The sequence below is a fragment of the Cyprinodon tularosa genome, unplaced genomic scaffold (assembly GCF_016077235.1).
Source record: "Cyprinodon tularosa strain WSP-4 unplaced genomic scaffold, ASM1607723v1 ctg418, whole genome shotgun sequence".
NCBI lineage: Eukaryota > Metazoa > Chordata > Actinopteri > Cyprinodontiformes > Cyprinodontidae > Cyprinodon > Cyprinodon tularosa.
In genome coordinates this window covers 1,262,046-1,286,585 of record NW_024039139.1, presented here as the reverse complement: position 1 = coordinate 1,286,585, position 24,540 = coordinate 1,262,046, and the positions used below count along the sequence as shown (strand labels likewise).

At 36.3% G+C, this 24,540-nt stretch overlaps 1 protein-coding gene across 6 annotated transcripts in view; it reads left to right on the top strand.

Annotated features, from left to right (window-relative positions):
- Positions 1-24,540, top strand: part of ank1b (ankyrin 1, erythrocytic b) — a 125,173-nt gene that overhangs the window by 60,952 nt on the left and 39,681 nt on the right. For 5 of the 6 annotated variants that reach the window (XM_038298964.1, XM_038298963.1, XM_038298961.1 and 2 more), the window contains exons 4-29: positions 536-634; positions 899-997; positions 2,870-3,055; positions 3,180-3,278; positions 6,762-6,860; positions 7,017-7,115; positions 7,998-8,195; positions 8,569-8,667; positions 9,027-9,125; positions 11,204-11,302; positions 11,421-11,618; positions 11,711-11,809; positions 12,001-12,099; positions 12,297-12,494; positions 12,644-12,742; positions 13,601-13,699; positions 13,784-13,882; positions 14,844-14,936; positions 15,031-15,103; positions 18,488-18,508; positions 19,696-19,819; positions 20,829-20,892; positions 21,086-21,198; positions 21,309-21,533; positions 22,592-22,746; positions 22,923-23,134. In XM_038298964.1, the coding sequence (XP_038154892.1) occupies positions 536-634; positions 899-997; positions 2,870-3,055; positions 3,180-3,278; positions 6,762-6,860; positions 7,017-7,115; positions 7,998-8,195; positions 8,569-8,667; positions 9,027-9,125; positions 11,204-11,302; positions 11,421-11,618; positions 11,711-11,809; positions 12,001-12,099; positions 12,297-12,494; positions 12,644-12,742; positions 13,601-13,699; positions 13,784-13,882; positions 14,844-14,936; positions 15,031-15,103; positions 18,488-18,508; positions 19,696-19,819; positions 20,829-20,892; positions 21,086-21,198; positions 21,309-21,533; positions 22,592-22,746; positions 22,923-23,134 (3,147 nt within the window). The remainder of the gene's footprint in view (positions 1-535; positions 635-898; positions 998-2,869; positions 3,056-3,179; positions 3,279-6,761; positions 6,861-7,016; positions 7,116-7,997; positions 8,196-8,568; positions 8,668-9,026; positions 9,126-11,203; positions 11,303-11,420; positions 11,619-11,710; positions 11,810-12,000; positions 12,100-12,296; positions 12,495-12,643; positions 12,743-13,600; positions 13,700-13,783; positions 13,883-14,843; positions 14,937-15,030; positions 15,104-18,487; positions 18,509-19,695; positions 19,820-20,828; positions 20,893-21,085; positions 21,199-21,308; positions 21,534-22,591; positions 22,747-22,922; positions 23,135-24,540) is intronic. The other variant, XM_038298960.1, reaches the window with a different exon arrangement.

Here is a 24,540-nt window from a genome sequence, read left to right as displayed (position 1 = left end):
TCTCTTTGCAGGTGATGATCCAGACTGAAGATGTTTTATCGTTATCTCCCTTTTATCTCCTCTTTCTTTCATATTTTCTCCTTTTTTCAGTTTTTCCTTAAAAAAAACAATATTAAAACAAATGTGTTTCAGTGATTTAAAAATATACTATATATATATATATATATATATATATATATATATATATATATATATATATATATATATATATATATATATATATATATATATATATATATATATATATATATATATATATATATGTGTATATATAATGTGTGTATATATAATGTGTATATATATATTTATATTATATTATGTAGCTTTAGATAATGGTATTTAGGGCCTCCCCAGAGATCACAGTAATGTTGAAGGCAAAAATGTAAATTTAATTACACCTGTTTCATAAGCTGGTGTTATAGCGTTGAATGTGGATATCTAGGCCATTGGGCTGCCATAATTGTCTCCTCATTCTCTCTCATTTTCTTTTTCTGACCTGCCATGTTTTTTTTTTCTCTTTGTGTGTGACCTCTAGAAAGGGAACACTGCTCTCCATATCGCGGCTCTGGCAGGGCAGGAGAAAGTGGTGGCTGAGCTCGTCAACTATGGTGCCAACGTTAATGCCCAGTCACATGTGAGTCTCCTGAAGCTGAGACTCTAAAAATAGTAGCTTGTGTATAGGCATCTTTCTTTTTTTTTCTTTCTTTTTTTCTTAATTGGACACAAATGTACTAAGTTAATTCTTGTTTGGATATTTAAATAATATTTCCTGCCTTTATGTGTATAATTGCTGTGCCAAATGTGTCACTAAAATGTTTATTCTAACTATCTTGATTAACATAGAGAGCAATCTGCAAGTCTCTGTGTTTATTACGAGGTGTTTTAATTTCCTAAACAGAAAGGCTTCAGTCCGCTCTACATGGCTGCACAGGAGAACCATTTAGAAGTGGTCAAGTTTCTGCTTGAAAATGGTGCAAATCAGAGTCTCCCAACTGAGGTATGATTGTATCTGATTCTCACAGTACTATTAATTTGTGGTCAAATTTGAAGCAGAAAGTTAAGACATTATTACATGTTTTTGTGTTCTATGAAAAAAAAAATAATAATCTTCTTACTAATGTTAAGCTAATCCAAAATATGATAATGCTATTTCTACCATTACAGTTTATCTATTTTTTATTAAATTATTATTTTTTTTTTCAATTTATAGATATAGAGTAATTCTGGGAATGTTCTCCCTGAGCATGCGTGGGTTCTCTCCGGGTACTCCGGCTTCCTCCCACTGTCCAAAAACATTAATGTTAGGTCAATTGGCTTCTCTAAGGTCCCCTTAGGTGTGAGTGTGTGCGTGAATGGTTATTTGTCCTGTTTATCTCTCTGTTGCCCTGTGATGGACTGGTGACCTGTCCAGGGTTTACCCCGCCTCTCGCCTGTAGACAGCTGGGAGTACTGTAAGCGTGTCAGCAAATGGATGGATGGATGAAGTAACAGCTTATTCAATTGTTTCATGGGATATTATTTGATCATGTAATTTATAATTTAAAGGGTACATTGAATGATGTAATAATATATCAAATACATAAATAATAGATGTAAATTTTAATAAGATATTAAGGATATATTTATTTATTTCATTGGATATTCACATTTATTAATTTAATGATATTTTTTGATGATTTCTTTCTTGACCCTCCATGCAACTTTTGGGTTTACTTCAGGAGGCCTCTGAAATGTAGCTTGCGGTTTTCCGCTTTTTTGCCCCATGACTCACTGAAAGGGTTTTGACCCCTAATAGACAGTTAGTAGCTTTTAGCTAGTGTTTACATTTGTCTCGTGCATTTTAACAGATCAACCACAGATTTATACATTAGTAGCCCATTAAAATTAGCAGAACTTTTAAAGATGTGGTAAAAAATGTATTAGCTGCGGATAAAGTACAAAAAATGCTGTAGTTTTTTTTTAAATAAACAAAATAGTTACCATGACAAACTGATGCAAATCTAAATAGATTGATTATTTACATGAAGGACTCCCCCCCCCCTTCCTCTGAAGACACAGCAGCTCCAATTTATATCTATGTTCAATCAAGCCCAAAATCTGTTTAGATCCAATATTTTATTTAGAAACAATTCACACAGATGTATTTGTTTAGATTATACTGCAGTAAAGTCAAATTTTCTTCAACAATAAAAACTGTTTAAGAAACACATAACATTTATTCATTGCCTTTGCAAAAAATGTAATGGCATCATCAGCTCAATCAGTTTCTTTATATTGAAAACAGACACAGAAACATCCAACCAAGAATATTGTATTTTTACAGGCATCTAAAGAGAACGCTTCGAGTTAATTATAACAAACACTCCATGAATTGATGTTTTACTTTTACCAGAGAGAGATAGTGCCAACCACAGAAGCTCTGAGTCAGGATTCCTTTCAGTGAGAAAGAAAAACAGAAAGCACCTCTAAGAGATAACGTGCAAAATGTATATTTTTCTTCTGTCCACATTCTGGAATGGTTTTGCCTTGCATTACAATTTTTCATATTTGTTTTGGTCCTTGTTTTAAAAGTAATTATCCAACAATAAGTTAATTCTTATACAATATTTTAGCACATTATGAAAGAATTATGATGAACGACTCATATGAAAGCTCAAATGCTTCTCTTTTACAACCTGATGGGTCAAAGACCAGTGATATAAAAAACAATGTAGTTCACCCCATTTTACTGGGTGAACTACATTGTTTACTCATCTTCTTTTTTTAGATTTTAATAGCATCGCAGTAGAAGATGTTAAGACCTCAATCATCTATCTTTTCTTTGTTTTTTCTTTACCTCTTCTCCTCCGTTTTGTTTCCCATCACTTAGGATGGCTTTACACCTCTAGCAGTGGCCCTTCAGCAGGGCCATGAAAACGTTGTGGCGCTGCTCATCAATTATGGCACAAAAGGGAAGGTCCGCCTCCCGGCCCTTCACATAGCTGCACGGAACGATGACACTCGCACGGCTGCTGTCCTTCTACAAAACGACCCAAACCCTGATGTACTTAGCAAGGTTTGAACCCCTCAGATGATGTCTGCTTTGTTAAGAAAATACACAAAAATTAAAGGACCAAAAAAAAAAAATTATGGAGAAAGTAATGGATATCATGTTAATTTCAATTTCTTTTTCTGTTCAGACTGGCTTCACCCCGCTGCATATTGCAGCTCACTATGAAAACATGAGTGTAGCTCAGCTGCTGCTGAACAGAGGAGCAAATGTAAACTTCACCCCAAAGGTTAGTGTTTTTCCAGCTGGATGTATTAAACAATGCATCAGGAGCATTATTGTTTCTGTATCTGCCATGGAACAACAAAGTAATGGTGTCTGAGCAAACATTCATATATAATTATACACCAGACTTCCCTCATCTCTTGTACTCAACTGTAGATTGAAATAAATAAACACTCTCTTCCTTCCACCAGTTCCAACACAGAAATGATACATAATTAGGTATTCACACATAAAAACAAGATAACAAAAATATTTATTTTACAGTACTTTCAGCTTTCTTCCAATTCATTCGTTAGCAAACATAAAAATTATTATTTTTTTAAAGCTACAGTGTGTAATTTTCAGCGACATCTAGCGGTCAGACTGCAGACTGCAGCAACATGAACGTCTCCCCCCCACCGCTTCTCCCCCCCAACAGTACGGCGAGCGTTACGGGACAAAATGTCTTCCACGACGTCCGCATCACCTACCTTCTCAAGTGATGAGGTTTGTTTACATAGATAATTTTACAGATAGTATTTCATTAGTCTGTGTAGGGTATAGATTTCATGTAGACTTAAGATAATAAATATACCCGTTATTTTTTCTACGTCGTTGTGACGTTTTGGTGAGCTGCTTTGCATGGTGATATAAACAGACGAAGTAATTGTAGTCATTAGTTTAACAGCGAGATTGTGTTCGCTGGAAGAATATATATTCCCCGTTTACAGAGTCCAAGTCTTGTTTGTGGCACGGGGGTTACAAGGCAAGGAAGAGGGAAAGGAAGAGGGCAGAGAGGCCGGGGTGAGCGTGCAGCTGGGGCCAGGCGAGAGAGGGGAGCCAGCGGGGTGAGAGCAGAGGAGGAAAGGCTTGAAGATCTCCAAAGGAGCCGGAGAGAAGTAACCGAGGTATATATCCAGAAAATTATTTTACAGAAAATTACTGAATCATTACCTGTGAAACGTCAGGGACGTTGCTGAATAAGTATACTGGAGAGTAACAGCATCATCACGCAGCATGTTATTGTTTTAGACAGGTCTGAACATCCTGTACTCCAAAAACTGCAGTGATATTAGACAATTGTGTGTATAGGATTAATTACCTGTCCAAGAGAAAACTGGCAACTTGAGCGTCACTTTGAAAACCTTTTTCCTCCATCAGTGACTTCCATCGTGTAAATGCCGTGCCAATGTTGATCCGTGTTTTTTGTCGTTTCTTGTCACTCTTGCGTTTATTCTCGTCGTGTTTCCGCTTCTTAGATGACGGGGGTTCGGTGTCCGCCGCTTTTCGTTGTGATACAGAGTAGGCATGATCCTCCATTCGTCTGATGTTTGGCCACACAGTGCCAAACAGTTTGCAAAGTCACTCACGCCTGCCGCCTTGTTTACCTTTCTTGTTACCGAGGCGCAGTATACCTGCTTCTTCTTCTTCTTTGGTTTCAGGCAGACTAAACGCTTCTCAGGCATAATACTGCCATCTACTGTTCAGTACCGTCTCAGTTCATCTCTCTCAACTTGCCGTAGTTATTTTCGAGCGTCATGGGAGATCTCGCAATCGCTAGTTTGTTGCCTCTGCGCTGCCGTAGCGCAAAGATGTCAGCCTCCATGGCTGCGAGACCCGCTCCTATGTAATTATAAATAACGAATTCTAAGGCAACGCAAATGTTATGGTTAAAAAGCTGAGCTCATAGGTGATGATAAATAACATAGTTATGTATAATATATTAAATTTCTGAATTTATATGCCTGTAATTATTACACACTGTAGCTTTAATTCTTAAAGCAAATCTGAGCTTGCAATTGCATGATCTCTGATGGAAAATCTTAGCTTATGTCAAACTTATTTTTACTATTTATAAAAGAAAATATTGGTTTGCTATAGCATTATGTTTTTCATAAATTGTTCATGTTATGTTATTTTTTCCAATAATCTTTGCTTTACAGTATATGCTATCAGCGCAAGCCAAATTTTGTTTTGTTTACAATCATCAATGATGTAAACACTGGTGTCACTGCTTCTGTCTCCTTGAACCCCAGTCGGTCTCGGCAGATGGCCGCTCACACTGAGCCTGGTTCTGCTAGAGGTTTCTTCCTGTTAAAAGGGAGTTTTTCTTCTCCACTGTCGCTACAAGCATGCTTAGTGTGAGGGATTGCATTTGAGTCAATGAGTCAATGCAATCAACTGGTTTTCCTTAGATAGAAAACTTTGTATCAATTTGACTGTATGATCTGTAAAGTGTCTTGAGATGACATGTGTTGTGAATTTGGTGCTATATGAATAAACTGAATTGAATTGATGTTAACTTTTTGACTTTTACCTGTAGTTTTATGAAAAAAGATTAATCTTAAACATTTTTGTAAAAACAAGTCATGTATTTGACATCAAATTAATTAGGAATACAGTAGCCTTATCTTGAAACTGCAGGCTGTTAATTTTAGATACAATAATAATGTTTTTCTTAAGTGATTTATTGTAGTTTGTTTTTTTTTCAAGTTTTTTTTTCAAAATTGTTTTTGTTATGAAAAATGTCCAAACAATCGAATGAAAATTTATCCCAAAAAAAAAGTATGCATTTTCATCATCTTAGATTTAAAAATCTTTGTCCCCGGTGTGTACACGTTGTATTTTTCTACCTGGAGTGTAGAAGTTGTAGAAAAAAAATGATAAAAGCAGAGGCTCCACCTGTTCCTTACTACTTACTAAATAAAAAAAAAATAATTATTGATATCTCATTGTATTGTAATACTATTTATTATTATAATTTTATTATTTTCCAAACCATTCAAGGAACTTTTATATGTACTATTTACATTTTAAATGTTTATGTGTAAACATTTTACATTTCTCACATAAGTTCTTTTTGATGGTATGCAAACTTTTGGCAAGATATAATATCTTAGGTTTTAATCCCATGCTTTGCCAAAAATCCCATATTGCTAAGAAGACAGCTCCAATGAATAATCAGGACTATTTAATACATATTATTTCTTGACAATAAGTAATTTTCTATCTGATCAAATATGGGTTAGTGTTTTACCACAAATTCACTGTTGTTACTCACCATTTCTACTTAACAATACTATGTTTGGGTTTCATTTAATTCAATTCAGTTTATTTATATAGCACCAATTCACACCACACATCATCTCAAGGCGCTTTACAGATACAGTTTAACCAGATTATACGACTCATTTACTCTTCAGCGATCCCTAACACAAAGCATGCTTGTAGCTTATTTTGTACCATTATTAAGGTTCGAAACTTACCATAAGTATTGAAACCAACGAAGTGGAAAAAACACTTTTTCAGAATCCAGTCAAACACTAACATTTGCTGAAAAGGGAATCATGTCTAGTAAACTGATTATCCTTAATAGAGAAATGAAGCCAGGCTTTTTCCACATTTCCAGTAGAAAAGTTTATATGAAGTTATTATTTTCTGCTGACTTTCTTTCTGGCTGTGACAAAACATGCAGCAACCTACAATATATGATTCATCTGTTCTCCAGAATGGAATCACACCTCTCCATATAGCCTCCAGGAGGGGCAATGTGATGATGGTCAGATTACTGTTGGACAGGGGAGCTCAGATCGATGCCAAAACAAAGGTAAAGTACATTTGAGCCGCAGTCTAATTGAATTTTTGCAGGAGCTCATTGATGTGTGAAACTGTTCCATATATAGTTGTGCTATATTTTCATACTGATTCACACTGTTGTTTTACTCTTTTCTATTTATCTCGGACTTCTACCAACTGTTTACAGGATGAGCTGACTCCTCTTCACTGTGCAGCCCGGAATGGTCACGTTCGCATTATTGAAATCCTCCTGGAACACGGTGCTCCCATCCAGGCTAAAACTAAGGTAATGTCATTGTTACTGTCTCTCCTGTCTGCAAATAAAGCTTTTAATAGTGAAGCAATCAGACAGTAAAAACATTAGAAATCTTTCACTCAAGAGTAAATATGAAATTAGCAGTTAGTGATTATAAGCCTCTAATGCCTAATGATTTATAAATAGCCTCGTTCATAAAACAGTTTCTTTCCAAACCTGCAAAGACAAGCTGCCTTTGAACTCCCTCTGGCCGTTCATAAATCACAAGATGGCGATGTGCTGCACAGCGGTGAGCCTTCAGTAATGGCGCCAGCAGTGCACTATGTATATATTTTGAGTCAGAAGTTTTCCACTATGTTTATTTCATAACGGTAATGTGTATACGTTGGTATCAAGCATATGCTTTGAATTTAAATGATTTATTTCACAGTCTTACTCTTTTTGACAGGAAAATAAGTTCTGGGTTTTGTTTATGCAGGTCACACCTCACTATATCACTTCCCCAACCCTCAGCTCTGACTTCCTATTATACAAGTTAGTGGGCGAAGGGCTGTGGCTATAGGCTTGGTGGGTTAGGAGCATTAGAGCGGAAGTCAGGCATCTAAATCTCTCACCCTAAAGGCTTAGAGACTGAAAAAAAGGGGCCTTTATCACACCTTGAAGAGCTTTTTGAAAGAAACTAATAAAAATATTCAGAATATACTGCTAACTTATTTAGGGATATTTCCTTAGGTTTTATGATTTTGAGATGATAGGTAAAACAATTTCAGGAAAAAAAAAATATTTTTAAATTCTTCTTCAGAAGAAATGTTTTTGTTATAATTAGTAGTCCTACATTTAGGACACCATTATTCAGCCATTTTGGTAAATATAATATGGTTTTCTGGTTATACTCCTTTCTTTCTTGTATAGAATGGTCTGTCCCCAATTCACATGGCAGCTCAGGGGGATCACATGGACTGTGTCAGGCAGCTACTGCAATACAATGCTGAGATTGATGATATCACATTGGACCATCTAACCCCACTTCATGTAGCAGCCCACTGTGGTCACCATCGAATGGCCAAAGTTCTACTAGACAAAGGAGCCAAAGCTAACGCTCGTGCTCTGGTGAGTTACTAGTTTGTTTACTTTGGATGGTAAAAGTTTCACTTAACTCGGCTAGAAAATTCCCCCAAAAAGTAAAGAAACGATCCACTGGACTTTGTTTCCAAGTTTGAAGACGTTTCGCTTCCCATCCAGGAAGCTTTTTCAACTCAAAATTTAATTCATTTTGAATTGAGAGTCCAGTGGATTGTTTTTTAACTTTTTTTATTTGGAATGGCTATGACCTGGATGACAAAAAATTTTCACCAGCACTTGGCTAGGAAAGTTTTTTTTTTTTCCTGCTCAAAGTTTTTAGATGTTTAATTTGTCTTTATGAAGCAGTTTTTATTTCCAATAGTTCAAAACAAGTCTTGAACCTTTTCTCCTTTGCCTGCAGAATGGCTTCACACCTCTTCATATCGCTTGCAAGAAGAACCACATGAGATCAATGGACTTGCTGTTAAAGCACTCTGCTTCTTTGGAAGCTGTCACAGAGGTGAGATAATCTGCTCAAGTAGCATCATAGCAGTGCTATCTGTACAGTAGCTTTTATACCATTATTTTTAATTTATAGTTTTTTTTACTCTAATTGCTGCTAAGAAACTGGAAGATTGTATTACATATATTTTTGTGGGCGACTGCACTGTTTATAGTTCTGCCTTAGACCTACATTTCCATTAGTGAGGAAATAGCTGGAGGAGTATAGCTAATGCATTATTCATGCAAGAAATTGTCACTATCTAGTCTATATTTTGTTTCCTAATACACTGTTTAAACTAATTAATAAGAATAATACTTGTTGAAATGCTTCGTGTTTGAATGACCTTTTGTTTCCCTTTGTTTATACGTTTGCAGTCTGGTCTCACCCCTCTCCATGTAGCAGCATTCATGGGCCATCTAAACATAGTAAAGAACCTGCTCCAAAGAGGGGCTTCACCTAATGCTTCCAATGTGGTAAGAAACTAAGAGGTTTAAAACTTATTTAATGCTTAGTGTCACAACTTATGGATACCTTTAACCTTCATGTAAGATATTCTTGATATTGTTTCTGGTAGTTTTGACTTTAATAGTATTTTCATGCATAAAAAATAAAATTTGATGTAGCTGATGTGATTTATTTTGACTATATTTTTTGATTATGTTGAGTGAACTATCCAATTATTTATTTTTTTCAAGATCATTTATTTATTTGAGCCAAAGGGGTAACTGTGGTGCAAAAATAAGCAGCTCTCATGTTACAGTTGGTTTCATCATTCAGCAGAACACTGTCACAACACTGACACAACTTGGCCCATGGGTTAGAAAAGATATAAAGGGTGTATGGCGTTGGTTTACAACTAATCATTTCAAAGCAGAGCACTGAAACTGTCAGTCAAATACATAAATGAGCAGGGATGAGATGACATCAGCACACAAACCACAGGAAAAGACAAAATGCTTTGAAAAGAGAAATTCAATCCATCCATCCATCCATCCATCCATCCACCCATCCATCCATCCATCCATCCATCCATCCATCCATCCATCCATCCATCCATCCATCCATCCATCCATCCATCCATCCATCACCCTGAACAGCTCACCATCATAATTTCTCAGCTGGCAGAGAAATGATACATTTGTGGAACATAAAAACAGCAATGTGCATAATCCTTCTACATGTATAAATGTACTGAAAACTACATCTAAACATGAATTACACTAAATCTCTCTGAGCATCTTGTTTAAATCTTTACTGTTTGTCCTATATGAGGATGGTCTCTCCCTAGTAGTCCAGAGTGCTTATGTAACGCTTTGCTGGTTTGAACCTTTTCTAATCTTGCTACTTTCAGCATTTTACTTATGCATGTATCTGTAAAGATTCTCAGTCATCCATCTCATGGTCAAGCTTAAAAGGTTCAGTTCAGCCTCTCATCCAAGAGGTGTCTTCAGTTCTTTAAGAAACCTCTTGGATGAGAGGCTAAACATCTTTTAGAAAACTTCATGTCCAGTTGCTGAAACAGAACCTTGCTTGACCTTTGCGTGTGTTATTTGTCTAAGTCTACTATTAGTATTGGTTTGTTTCATTTTTGGGTTTGTCAGTCAAAATTTTGAGTTTGTTGTACTTTTTTTTTAGTTGCTGCCCATTTATGTATTTGCAGTACCTTTTTACATCTTGTCCACCGTCATCCTGTGTCATCTTGTAGGACAAGTTTGGTAAAAAAAAAAAAAAAAATGGCAACAGAACAGCCTGTTCTGATGATTGGTGTTTTCAGCTTGAAATTAGTTAACTCAATATTGAAACAATTTGACCTCTCATGCAATAAGATGACGAAATAGAAAGAAATTGAAACTTCCTTGTTATCTGAAACTGATAATGATGCCGATATTGTATTATTTTATCAAGACGAAACAGAGCACTGACATTTTATTTGTAGATGGAAGGTGATATATTTTGGAGATTACATACATAAAATTATTAAAATTTAAAAAATAGATTTATTCTCAAAACAATGACTTAATAAACCCATTAGCACTTTTAAGTGAACTTAAAAGCTTGTTATACAGTATAAGGATGATAAGATCACCAAGCTACTGTTACAGTAAAGCAAAGCTATTTTTCTGTCTGTCATATTTTTTTTTATTTGGGGGGCTGTAGTAAATATGCAAAAACTCGAACAGAGACTTTGTTTGTTATGCATGGCAGTAGACATTTATTAACACTGATACTGACTATTTAGACGCCAGTCAACCTTTTTCGCCATATTTGCTGCTGATATTTTTCAGATGATACTTTTGGCATATTGAGGCTAAATCTTGAACAGTTGAAGAAAAATCATTCAAATGAGACATCTGAAATATAAAGCGTATAAATAACAGAAAATTTCAAAGGGATATTGTGTTGGAACCATTTTAATTAATTAATAGATCTTAATTTTCTTAACTGACTAGCATACGCTGGCTGCCATTATGAATTATTGAGGTCTAATCTTATGAACTGAGTACTTCTACAGAGCTCTAATAAAATAATCTTTGTGTTTTTTATGCTTCAGAAAGTGGAGACACCCCTCCATATGGCCTCCAGAGCAGGACACTGTGAAGTGGCTCAGTTCCTTCTACAGAATGCAGCACAAGTTGATGCAAAGGCAAAAGTACGAGCATATGAACTTTCTTTCACATTTTTTTTTATAAAGTTTTGCTTTGAAGCTTCTCAGCAAAACTTCAGTTCAAGTTCAAGCATTGCAGCATTCGTTTTACTCCCCCCTACAGGATGACCAGACACCACTACACTGTGCGGCTCGTATGGGCCACAAGGAATTGGTCAAGCTGCTCCTGGAGCACAAGGCTAACCCTGACTCAGCAACGACTGCTGGTCACACGCCCTTACACATCGCTGCACGTGAGGGACATATCCACACCATACGGATATTATTGGATGCAGGAGCGCAACAAGTCAAGATGACAAAGGTAGAGTAGGTTATAAAATCAATGTATCACGTGTTGCAATGTCAAATTCAGAAATAAACATGTCACATGTTTTGTTTCCCTATGTGGAGCAGAAAGGTTTCACTCCTCTACATGTAGCTTCTAAGTATGGAAAAGTGGATGTAGCGGAACTTCTTCTAGAAAGAGGTGCAAACCCAAATGCAGCAGGGAAAGTGAGTTGTTGCTTTACTTGTCTACTTGAATTATCAGACCTAAGAATTTCAGCTTTTCGGGGAAAAAATGTAGCTTTACAAGCTTATTGCCATAGTATGTGTCCCATACATACGTTTCTGTGTGATTTTTGTGTTTTTACGTCTCTGGGTTTTTATATGTTTACATGTGTACATATATGTGTGGTTGACAGAATGGTTTGACACCCCTTCATGTGGCCGTGCATCACAACAACCTGGATGTTGTTAAGCTTCTGGTCAGCAAGGGAGGATCTGCACACAGCACTGCCCGAGTAAGATGTTTACTGATGAATGTGTACATTCTCGCACAAGCCCTTTGACTTTAGAGAAACTCTTGCACCTGTCCTCATACTTGCTAATGCTCCTTCACAACAACTTTTATGATCTTTTTTATGTGTAAATTGCCTTTGGACTTGAATCAAAAGAGTAAAGCCTGTGCTGGCATGTGTGCCATTGTTTATCTCTCCAGAACGGTTACACTCCTCTGCACATAGCTGCCAAGCAGAACCAGATGGAGGTGGCCAGTGTTCTGCTTCAAAATGGAGCATCCCCAAATGCAGAGTCCCTCCAAGGCATCACGCCCTTACACCTGGCCGCACAGGAGGGGCGGCCTGATATGGTGGCTCTGCTTATCTCCAAACAAGCAAATGTAAACCTAGGAAACAAGGTACATTGGAATGACATTAAATGTCTTGCATTGTTCTTGGAGAGCCATAATTAACTGCACTGTTAAGCATACAAAAGAAATCGCTCAGGGTAACAGGCTAAACTGAATTGTTTAATGCGTGTTGGTTCTTTTTTGTTGTTGCATTTCAGAATGGGCTGACTCCCCTGCATCTTGTAGCTCAGGAGGGTCATGTAGGCATCGCAGACACTTTGGTCAAACAGGGCGCGTCAGTCTATGCAGCTTCACGGGTAAATTCACATCCATGAAACAAGTGCATGGATTAACAGGATAAGTTAGATCTGCTAAAATGACCTGAATATAGAGACTGACTTCCACATCAGAGTGTAGAGTAATTAGCTCATTTAAACAGTATAATTCTTTCATGGTTCTTTATCTATGCAGAGGTCAGAAATGAGGAGAGGAATTTGAGATGAATGAAAGGCATCATATTGTTCATAGTTAGATGAGCTAGAAAAAAATTATACCAGCCATAAGAAAGTTACAAAGGGTTTAAAAAGTAAAAAAGTCAATAATCTTCTTATTTGTTATGTTCTGGAAAAGATTTTTATTAATCTTCTTCTTTTCATAACACATAATAAAAATGATTTATTTAAATTGATAATCTATTGCAGTGACTAGACAATATTAATTCAATAGAATTATACTTTGTGCACAGATAATCCTTTAACATTGGCTTTAACTTGGGTGAAAAGCATTAAGACATTCTATTCTTGGAAAACCCTTCTGTGTTACATATATCAAAATACATTTTCAATTCAAAAACCAATAAGGTTTCTTCAATTTAAAATTGAAGAAACCTTATTTGGTTTTATTTTTTTCACAGCCCGTGATGGAAAATTAGAAACTTAGAAAAGTAAATATTTAAAATGGAAAACCTATGAAAAGCTTTTATGGCACTGCTACAAGTTTCCATTGAGGAATCTATTTAGGCTGCTTAAAAAATATATACTGGTATCTATATACCGGTACCGGTATATATTTTATTAAGGAATTCTGATATGTTTAAATGTTTTAGACTTACAACAATCTGTAAAGTCATAACTGTGCATTGAGCTATTATAAAGAGCTCTGTCTTTCCCCCTTAGATGGGATATACTCCCATACATGTGGCCTGCCACTACGGTAACATAAAGATGGTGAAGTTTCTTCTGCAGCAGCAGGCTCAAGTGAATGCCAAAACAAGGGTAAGCTATATCCTTATTATGAGCTGAGAGCTTTTTTTTCGTTACTCCTCTCTGAATTAGCAACTTCTGTTTTTATTCCTACAGACGGGCTACACCCCTCTGCACCAGGCGGCTCAACAGGGCCACACAGATATTGTCACCCTGTTACTAAAACATGGAGCCCTCCCCAATGAAATCACATCAGTAGGAAATTCACAGATCAATGTCGTTTGTTACTAGTGTGCTTATCTTTACTTTAAATAGCTTTAAAAATCATACCTGATACCTATTCTTGACAGTCTAAACATCAGCTTTTCTTTTTTAAATGAGCTCACCATTACAGGCGATTTAATCCGAAAGATCTAGGACAACTTTTTTAGAATATAAGAACAAAGCCAACATTAGTTTAGTCATGGTAATATGTCTTGATGATTTCTTTTTGTGTCAAAACATTGTAATTTGGTTACAGGATTAAAAGAACTAAAATGCAGGTTGTGTGACAGAAATCCAAAACCTCTCTCTCTCTCTCTCTCTCTCCCTCTCTCTCCATACATATATATATATATATATATGAAAAAATTTATCGGTTTAACCATGATTAATTGATTATTTAAATAATCGTCAACAAATTTAGTAATCGATAAATCGTTAACTGGAGCATTGAGATATTAAAACATGCATTTAGCTGAGAAAGCAACTCAGTTGAAGCAGTAATTCTATTAAAATTGTTAAAAAAAATTTGAAACATTTTGCATTTAAGAAAAATAAATCCGTCAATATTCTCTATACAGAACCCTTCAAGAGGAAACATTGTTCCACCTGGTTTAATTTCGTAAAAAAAAAAAAAATCTTCTTTATGGAATGTTTCACTATCCGATTATTGATTGATCCTTCCAAAGTATTATCAACAGATTAATCGATTTGCAAATTAATCATTAGTTGCAGCCCTAAGATGGATGGATGGATGGATGGATGGATGGATGGATGGATGGATGGATGGATGGATGGATGGATGGATGGATGGATGGATGGATGGATGGATGGATGGATGGATGGATGGATTGATGGATGGATGGATGGATGGATGGAAAATATGTGCATACAAGTTAAATATAAATCATTTCAATTTGAAAAAGAAAAAAATAGATTATATTTCTCTGTGCAGAACGGTACATCTCCCCTTGGCATTGCTAAGCGACTGGGTTATATTTCTGTCATTGATGTGCTAAAGCTGGTTACAGAGGAGTCCGTTTCCACTGTGAGTAACAGATTATATACAGTGTACAGTGACAGTCTAAAAACAAAAACAAATTGCTTTATGCGACTACTTACCTCCCTGTGGTTCTTCACAGATGACAACAGAGAAGCACCGGATGAGCTTTCCTGAGACAGTGGATGAAATATTGGATGTCTCTGAAGATGAAGGTAGTTATGTTAGCCACATTACCTGTGTTCAACCCTTCAGAGGCTGTTTTAGTTTCTTTAGTACTTGATTTCAAGTTCAAGCTCTCTTTTATAATTTAATAGAGTGGTTAAAGATAGGTACTTTCCTACATATGAATCATTTATTTCGCAGCAGAACAAACCAAAGTCTTTTTCCACTAAAAAAGATTAATAATTTAATCTTAAGAAAACATATGATCGTTAAAGTACCAAAAGTGACTTCATATGTTTACCTTTGTCATGGTAGGGGATAAAGGAGGGAAAATGTACTCCTGCCTCTCTTATTTTGGAGAACAGTCAAATATAAATGCTGTAGTTGTTTTTTTTTTTTTTTTTTTGCAGAAACTGTTAAGGGAAACTGTTAAGCATTTTTATGGCTTGAATGATTTTATGTTTAAAATGAATGTGTGTGTGTATATATATATATATATATATATATATATATATATATATATATATATATATATATATAGATAGATAGATAGATAGATAGATAGATAGATAGATAGATAGATAGATAGATAGATAGATAGATAGATAGATAGATAGATAGTAAGGAAAATAAGAATTTGAACACACTGCTATTTTACAAGTTCTCCCACTTAGAAATCATGGAGGGGTCTGAAATTGTCATCATTTGTGCATGTCCACTTTGAGAGACATAATCTAGAAAAATAAAATAATTTTTTTTTAAACTATTTATTTGTATGATACAGCTGCAAATAAATATTTGAGAAAATCTGTGGTAATATTTGGTACAGTAGTCTTTGTGTGCAATCACAGAGGTAGGTAAAACCTGTCCTCTAGTTTTTCACCAGGTTTGCACACACTGCAGGAGGGATTTTGGCCCACTCCTCCACAAAGATCTTCTCAGGATCAATCAGGTTTCTGGGCTGTTGCTGAGTGCCAGCCCAAATGTAGTAAGGAAAGTGAATTGTTACTTTACGGAGTTTGAGCTCCCTCCAAAGATTCTCTATTGGGTTTAGGTCTGGAGACTGGCTAGGCCACGCCAGAACCTTGAGGGATGGTGTTCTTGGTACTGTATGGTACTTATCGTTCTTCTTCCTCCAAACGCAGAAGAATTATGACCAAAAAGTTCTATTTTGGGTTAGGGTTAGGGTGACCACATGACTTTCTACCATGACTCCTCTGGATCATCCAAACGGTCATTGGCAAACTTAAGTCATACGTTGATATGTGCTGGTTTAAGCAGGGGAGCCTTCCATGCCATGCATGATTTCAAACCATGATGTTTTAGGGCCGGATTTATCAAGATCCAATTTTGTGTGCAGTAATTTGCGCTCGCAAACTGGAATTTTGTGCGAGGGGCTGAACCATGGTTTGCGGGTGATTTAACAAGAGCGATTGCGTAACTGGTGGCAGGTGCAAAACTGTTGGAGACGCCCTATTTAAATGATGGTTTTGCGCGTTTTGTGGTTTGCGGCAAAGTAGTTTGTAGTTTGCGCAAACTAGTGCATTAAGAAATTTTAATCTTACAGTGACACCCCCATCCCCTCCAAAAAATTATATATATATATAAACTTTGGCAACCTTTATTCCCTAAGGTGGTATGTGGCTGAATTTCTACTTCACTGCAGTAAAAAAAAAAAAAAAAAAAAAACAGGTGTTTTGTATTGGCCTGTAGAAAAATGCACATACCAAATGGCTCACAAGAAGTGACTGTGGATGAGATTATTGCGCGTATTCGTCCCCGCAGCATTGGCATGTTGCTCCACAGGCGCAGAGGTCGGGGTTCTCCGGTAGGGCGTCAGGGCCACATGGCATTTAGAACGTTGTACAGCACTTCTGAAAAACGAGATTGGGAGATCCCAGATGCAAAAAAGTGCAATGTTGCAAGGAGTTTTGTGATATCCGGGGTATTGCGTGAGTCCTCCTTGTGCCTGGCTCCAAATCCATTCGGAGTTCCTCCAACAGCCCAAAAATGGCAATGCTGGATAAACGATATGTTTTGATGATCGTTTCCTCGTTCATTCCAAAAATATTCACACGGAGTGAAAAAATGCGTTCTCTGCGTCTCCTTGCTTCATTTCGATGTCTCCTTCTTGCGACAATAACCGCTGCCATGTGTGCGCAATTACGCATACAGACCATTTGCACCTTCTTTTGAAACGTGTTAAATATAGAGTCAGATACCGTTAGCAAAATTGCTTTCAGGTTTGATAAATCACTTTGCGAGTGCTAAATTAATATATTTACATGTTCTCCTCCCACAAGACGCACTTTTGCGTGTAAACGTCCCATATTGCATATTCATTGCAGAAAAAGTACTAAATGGATAAGAGGCGCTATTTAGCACGTTTTAAAGATCAAATCCTTTTAGCACGCTGTTGATAGATCAGTTTGTACATTTTTTAGCGTGCGCAGTGAAATAGCTCACATTTTTATACACGCAAACCTCTGATAGATCCAGCCCTTAGTGTATTACCAACAGTAACCTCGGAAATGGTGGTCCCAGCTCTTTCAGGTCATTGACCAGCTCCTCCCGTTTAGTTCTGGGCTGATTTCTCACCTTTCTTAGGACCATTGAGACCACGAGGTGAGATCTGGCATGGAGCCCCAGTCTGAGGGAGATTGACAGTCATGTTTAGCCTCTTCCATTTTCTAATGATTGCTCCAACAATGGACCTTTTTTCACCATGCTGCTTTCCAGCCTTAAGGAGGTGTACAATTTTGTCTCTAGTGTCTTTGGACAGCTCTTTGTTTGGTCTTAGCTACAGTATGTTAGTAGTTGGATTTTTACTGACTGTATGGGGTGAACAGGTGTCTTCATGCATCTAACGACCTCAAACAAGTGCATCTAGTTTAGGATAATAAATGGAGTGGAGGTGGACATTTTGAAGGCAGACTGACAGGTTTTAGAGGGTCAGAATTCAAGCTGATAGACAGGTGTTCAAATGCTTATTTGCAGCTGGATCATACAAATACATAGTTAAGAAATTATAGATTGTGATTTCTGGATTTTGTTTTTTTTTAGATTATGTCTCTCACAGTGGACATGCACCTACTATGATAATTTAAGGCCCCTCCAAGATTTCTAAGTTGGATTCCAAAATAGCAGGGTGTTCAAATATTTATTTTCCTCACTTTATTTATTTCTAATATCATTTTACCCATTTTACAAATAAAGCCAAATTACTTTTATTTATATATTATGATATTATCATATGATGGCAGAAGATAATCCAATATTTGTGGAGGGCACTGTTGCTTTTATTGTGTGGTTTTTTTTTCAGCTCTTCTGTATTTTGCTAGAAGGATACCTCATGAGTAGAATCAAAGGTGCCTCTCTGGATATTAATTATTATTTGATTAAAGTTTATAACCTACTTTGTATTTGTTTTGTAGGAGTTTGCCAGCTAACTCTAGGTAGGATTGTATCTATTTCTCTGCCTTGTGCGGTCCAGTGGCTATTAATTGTCTGCTATCATTGTAGTTACTTTCATTATTTCTGTGTCAACAAATGTCTTTCTAATTATTCTTTGTCTTTTTAATCCAGCACTGTTTTCTCGTCCTAATATTCATCACCTCTATTGTATATATGTCCTTTGTTTCTATTCCAGCTTCCTCAGAAATATATTTTAAAAATATCCATATGTATATATATCTGCTTTTCATCAGCATGTATCACAGTCTAGTTGCTTTCACCTGTGTCCAGTCCAAGTTTAAATGGTTTTAGTATGGACAGAATCCTCTAATTTTTCAGAAATGGCTTCCTTCCCATCTAAAGTTGCTCTAATTTTGCAGTATAATTGACCCATTAGCTGATTAAACACATGCTGTTCAGCAGCTGTGACTCTCCTGAAAACAATACCACCATATTTGCTGTTCAAAATAAGCACAGACAGTTCCTCATATTCATCATTTTTCAATCTTCTTGGTCTTGATTGTTTTTGGTGTTTGCTGAACTGCCTGTACCGGCTGACGTCTGTAAACATCTGTCTAAGTGCTTGTAGTAAAACTTATACAAATTACTTATAATATTATTTCTGTTAATTAACCGAAATGTTTTCTCCCACACAGAAGTAACCATCACCACATTATTTTATTCTTATTAGGCATGCTCACAAAAAACTGGCTGTCACCAGGTTGCCTTGCAGTTGACCGTCCATGCAGTGTGTATTGAAATGTCTTAATAATCACTGTCTTACCGCTCTTCTTGTTCCACTTTTTTGGTTTCCATCTGCTGTTAGTGTTGTTGGTTTGACTTCATTGCTTGGACTAAATAATTTACCGTTGCCTTGTAATAAATGTAATTAAACCCAAATTGTTAATGTTTAACTAGCTCTATTTAGCTAAGTTTGTAAATATTTTATAAATGAGTCATTATGATGTGTATGTAGATGAGATTTTCCTTTGCTTTAGGAAATTTATAGAACTTGAGTTGATGTGGTCACGCATCGCATGGGTGATCTCGTCATCTCAACCCATGCATGTGCTGTGGTGTTTTATAATCCAGTTTTCTCCTATTTCTTACCTATTTATAACCCATTTTTACCTGTTGATCTTTGGCCTTTAGCTTTCAGCCTTCCTCTGCTTTTTTATGATATCCACAGGAGATGAACTGCTCGGTATGGATGGAGCACGCTATTTGAAACTTGATGACTTCAAAGACCAGGATGATGACTTTCTTTCTCCAAAGAAAACTCTTAGAGATTTTGACAGTGGCACGGGTACAACGTAAGTCAGTTTTCTAGCGTTTTGACAACACATGCAGGTTGATTTATACATTTTTAAAGGTTATATATTTATAAAAACAAGTATAATGGTGAAGATTCACAAAGCTATTTGTACAGCTTAAACGTGTGCAAACCAGAATTTTTGCCGCCCTCTAACTTTGCTGATGTTCTGCTACTAATATATATTTAATGAGCAAATAGTTTCTCTTAACTGATATGCCTTACAAACACCTATATGAGGTAGTATTACGCATTTGAGATCAACAATAAACCCTTATTTATATATATTTATCTAAATTATATTTGAGGGACATCACATCAGGTTCTCAAAAACCTGAAATAAAGATTTGATTAGCTATAACCTCTAAATGTTCTCGGTAACATGTTTTCTTAGTGTTATACTTAACTGTTTTTACTTAATTTTAGTATATTTTTGCTTTTGTAGCCCGTTATCCTCCTTTTCCTGAAAAGGCTGCAGTTGTCAAGTTTTCCTATCATGATGAATAAAGCATTTTTTTGCTGGAAGAATACAAAAATTAAAGTAAAAACAGTATCAAAATCCTTCGAACTCAATGCATATAAACACCCTGCAACAGAATATAAATCTTTCTCTGGTTTTGTGTGTTGGCACATTTTAAAACCCATTTGGTTCTCCCCTGATTAGATATCTAACAAATAAAATGTATGATTATTAATATTATTGGCTGTGAAGATGAGGATCATGTTACAGCTTCGGTATCTCAGGAACAGTGGTTGTTCTGTCTTTAAATAAAATCAGATTTGCAAATTTTTCCTAATTTTTTTGAAAAACAATTAATGAGACTGTGATATATTCTATGTGCTATGGTTTATCAAACATTCATCAATCCTTGTAAGTCGGATTACGCAATTTATTTAGCACTATTATTTGAATGCATCTGATTATTTTGTTGTAATACCATAACTATGCTACAATATAACAACAACAACAAAAAAAATCAAGATTTGTTTTCTCATCTCCTTCCTCTCAGGCCATACTCTCCTGCTATTCCCAGGATTCCCTGTGTCTCACCAGAGACAGTGCAGCTTGACCAGGTATGCATTACACTCATTCTTCCTCAGTAAAATTATCATTTGAAACATTCTCAGAGAGATAAACTGTTTGTTTTCATCCTTTCTGATGAATTTCTTACATTCCAAAGTATTTTTAAGGATTATTTTCTTTCGTCTCCTTCTAAGTCTTGATCTTCACCATTTATGGCTACTTTGTTTTGTTGTTTTTAACCAGTACACGCCCATCCCTTTACCAAAGGAGTATGATGAGGACTCGCTTATCCCGAGCAGTCCAGCTACTGAAACCTCAGATAATGTCAGCCCGGTGGCCAGCCCCATTCACACTGGGTAAAACAAAAAATAAATTATTGTGCTTTTTGCTAATAATCATTAAACTGTATATTAAGAAGCTGACAGTAATACTATATGAAACTGAGCTGGTAACTGTTAATGCTCAGGTTCCTGGTGAGTTTTATGGTGGATGCACGCGGAGGCTCCATGCGAGGAAGCAGACACCACGGCTTGCGGGTGATTATCCCTCCGCGAACCTGTGCCGCACCGACTCGCATCACCTGTCGTCTTGTTAAACCACAGAAACTGACAACGCCTCCTCCGCTGGTGGAGGGGGAGGGCCTGGCTAGTCGGATCATTTCCCTGGGGCCATCCAGTATGCAGTTTCTGGGGTGAGTTGAAGTTTATTGGGTCAATGTATGATCAGCACTGTAATGCAGTTTGGAAAAATGTGGAGCACAAAGAATTTTTGTTTTACAAGGTTGGGGGGTTATAGAAAGGAAAGGACTTTTATAATTATTTGTATTTTCAGATTTAATACCATAATCTATTTTCTGGCCAGAAAATATTTACATTTCCTAAAAAGTGGATCCATCCATCCATCCATCCATCCATCCATCCATCCATCCATCCATCCATCCATCCATCCATCCATCCATCCATCACCTCTGTAAATGGTTAGGACATACAGTGTTAGACATTAAGTTCACATTTGTGGGTTACATGTAATGTGTTAGATGCAGGAAAAATGAGTGATCATAATGATTTCAGACAGCTTTCAAAGTACAAATTGTTATTATGTCTATAATAAATGAAAATTGTGTGTGGTGTTCCTGGTCTACAGAAGTTAGTATCTTATAAGAGCTGTCCACATAGGCTCTGATGTACGTATGTGAAAGTATAATGGGCAGATGGGGAATGAAGAGTAGGCCAATTTCCACTATGTGGGCTACTGTAGCCATAGGTAAAAACAACCATCTTGTTCAGTTTTCTAACACTAATTTTTAGCAAAGCTTGCAGCAAGTCCTCAGTGATTCCAGAATACAATGCAGTGGGACTTCTGTCTCTATTCCTTATAGCTACTGAAGAAGAAGTTAATGGTCCGAATAAGTCAATGTTGCTACTAATACAAATGCAATACAACATAATGCAGTTTTTAGCATATGGGCCTGCATGCTTGTCATAATAATAAGACTGGTCCATTAGTCAGTTTTGGATAGTGTTTGCAAATATCCTAAATAATATCCTTGTTTCTAGCAAGCAAAAATCTGTAATGCTAGCTTTGATGCTTTTGTCCATTACAGAAGATTCTTGTACGAAACTTTAAAAACCAACAAATTACAACATAACTGGAGGATATGTAATTGGCTCCATTTGCTCCACTGACTTGTTGTTGTCTCTTAATCTAACCTAATTAGATTTTTCATACAAGTTACTATTACCTTTACAGGCCTGTTATTGTTGAAATCCCCCACTTTGCCTCATTGGCACGTGGAGACAGAGAACTAGTGGTCCTCCGAAGTGAAAACGGCTCAGTCTGGAAGGAACATCGCAACCGCTATGGAGATGAAGTGCTGGAAACTATTTTGAATGGCATGGATGAAGGTCAGCTTTATATTATCTGCTGTCTTTCAAACAATATTGCATGTTTCTTGTAAAATTGAAAGGAATTTTAATAAGGTAGCTGCCTCGACGCCTAACTTATCTTGATTTCCATTGTAAAATAAAAAAATAATAATTTTGCTTTCCTATGACTTTTTTTTTTTTTACCTTTACTGTAGACTTAGAGAGTCAAGAGGAATTGGAGAAGAAGAGAATACGTCGAATCATCTCTACCGACTTCCCCCTCTACTTTGCTGTTGTCTCTCGCGTTCAACAGGAAAGTGATCTTATCGGCCCAGAAGGCGGGCGTCTCATCAGTAAGCTGGTTCCCCATGTGGAGGCCATCTTCCCAGAGACTGCCGTCACCAAGAGAGTGCGGCTGGGATTGCAGGTAACAATATAAGAATCCTTGCAGCATATGTTGAGATAATTGCTTGGATATTTGATTTTTCAGAGTCTTAGAGAGAGAAAAAAAATTGGGTCAAAGGTAGCATAATAACCAGATGGCTTAATGTTGGCTATCATTGCTTTAAGCCATTGAGCTGTCCCTTTTTTGGTAAACTAATATACCAAGAACCTGTAGGACCTGTGCTGATATCATGCTTTCATGTTAAGAATGTTTATGTTCAACAGTTCTCTTTATGCCCCATCTGTAAATGATCCTCTACCTGAGCCAAATTATATGAAAAATGATAAAGACTGTGTGTTAAAGTCATATTTTAAGCCCTATTTAAAAAAAAACAAACAAAAAAAAACTCATTGAACATTAAATTCACACATATATATTCACATGAAATTGGTTTAAATTTTGAGTGAGATAGAGGCTTTCATAACAGAGATTAAGGTTCTTATGCTCTTACTTTTCTTACATTTGAAGCAGCAAAAAACTTTTTATACATGCTACGAGAAAAGAATTTGTGATATTATCCTAAATGAAAGCTCAGTTGTTACCTTATTTTTCATTTGGGCTGCCATATTAATGCTAGATTATACATCAAAACGAGGCTCTTTCTAATTTATATCAGATCTACTGATAAAATTAATAGATTAATATCTGATGAAAAAAAAAATAATATTGTTCCGGCTGTTTCATGTCTTTGAGACATTACATTTGTTTTAGTTGATATACTGTACTGATTCCATCAGCCCCTCAGAGTCTTCCAAATAAGAACTTTGAGTCTATGTCAGGTGAATTGATCAAAATAATAATACTGTAAAAACATTTTTGTTTAGATTTAGATATGCATTTTTTTATTTGAGGGTATACATACTGTATTTGTGAATGGTACAACATGATACAGGCTTTACTCTGCAGGTGCTGACATGTTTAATGAGTTTATAATGGTTTTAAAATTCAGATATGAACTGAGAATGAGGATGGGAAAGTCTTTAAAGCAGGAAACATATAGAACCTGGTTTAGAATAACAGACATGGAGAGTGAGAAGAGTACCAGGAGGAATCAGTAATGAACAATGAAAACCGGGAAGCGTATAAGGAAAGACTGGAGAAGGACGGATAATCTAGCAAAACAGGGAGTCTGAGGTAGGGTTATTAAAGAACACAGCAGGAACCAAGGGAAACAGGGGTTTCAAAAAAGACTGATAAACATATGAGAGAATAATCAAGAATGCTGAGAACAGACAAATAAAAACTTTGCCATCATCTCTGAATTAGTCCTGTAATTCTAGCAACACTTATTTAGGTAATGTGAAAACTGATATTTCAAATGATTACTATCAAATTGCTCTGGACACATGTACATTTTAAGTTTGAAAGATTAATTCTTAACTAATTAA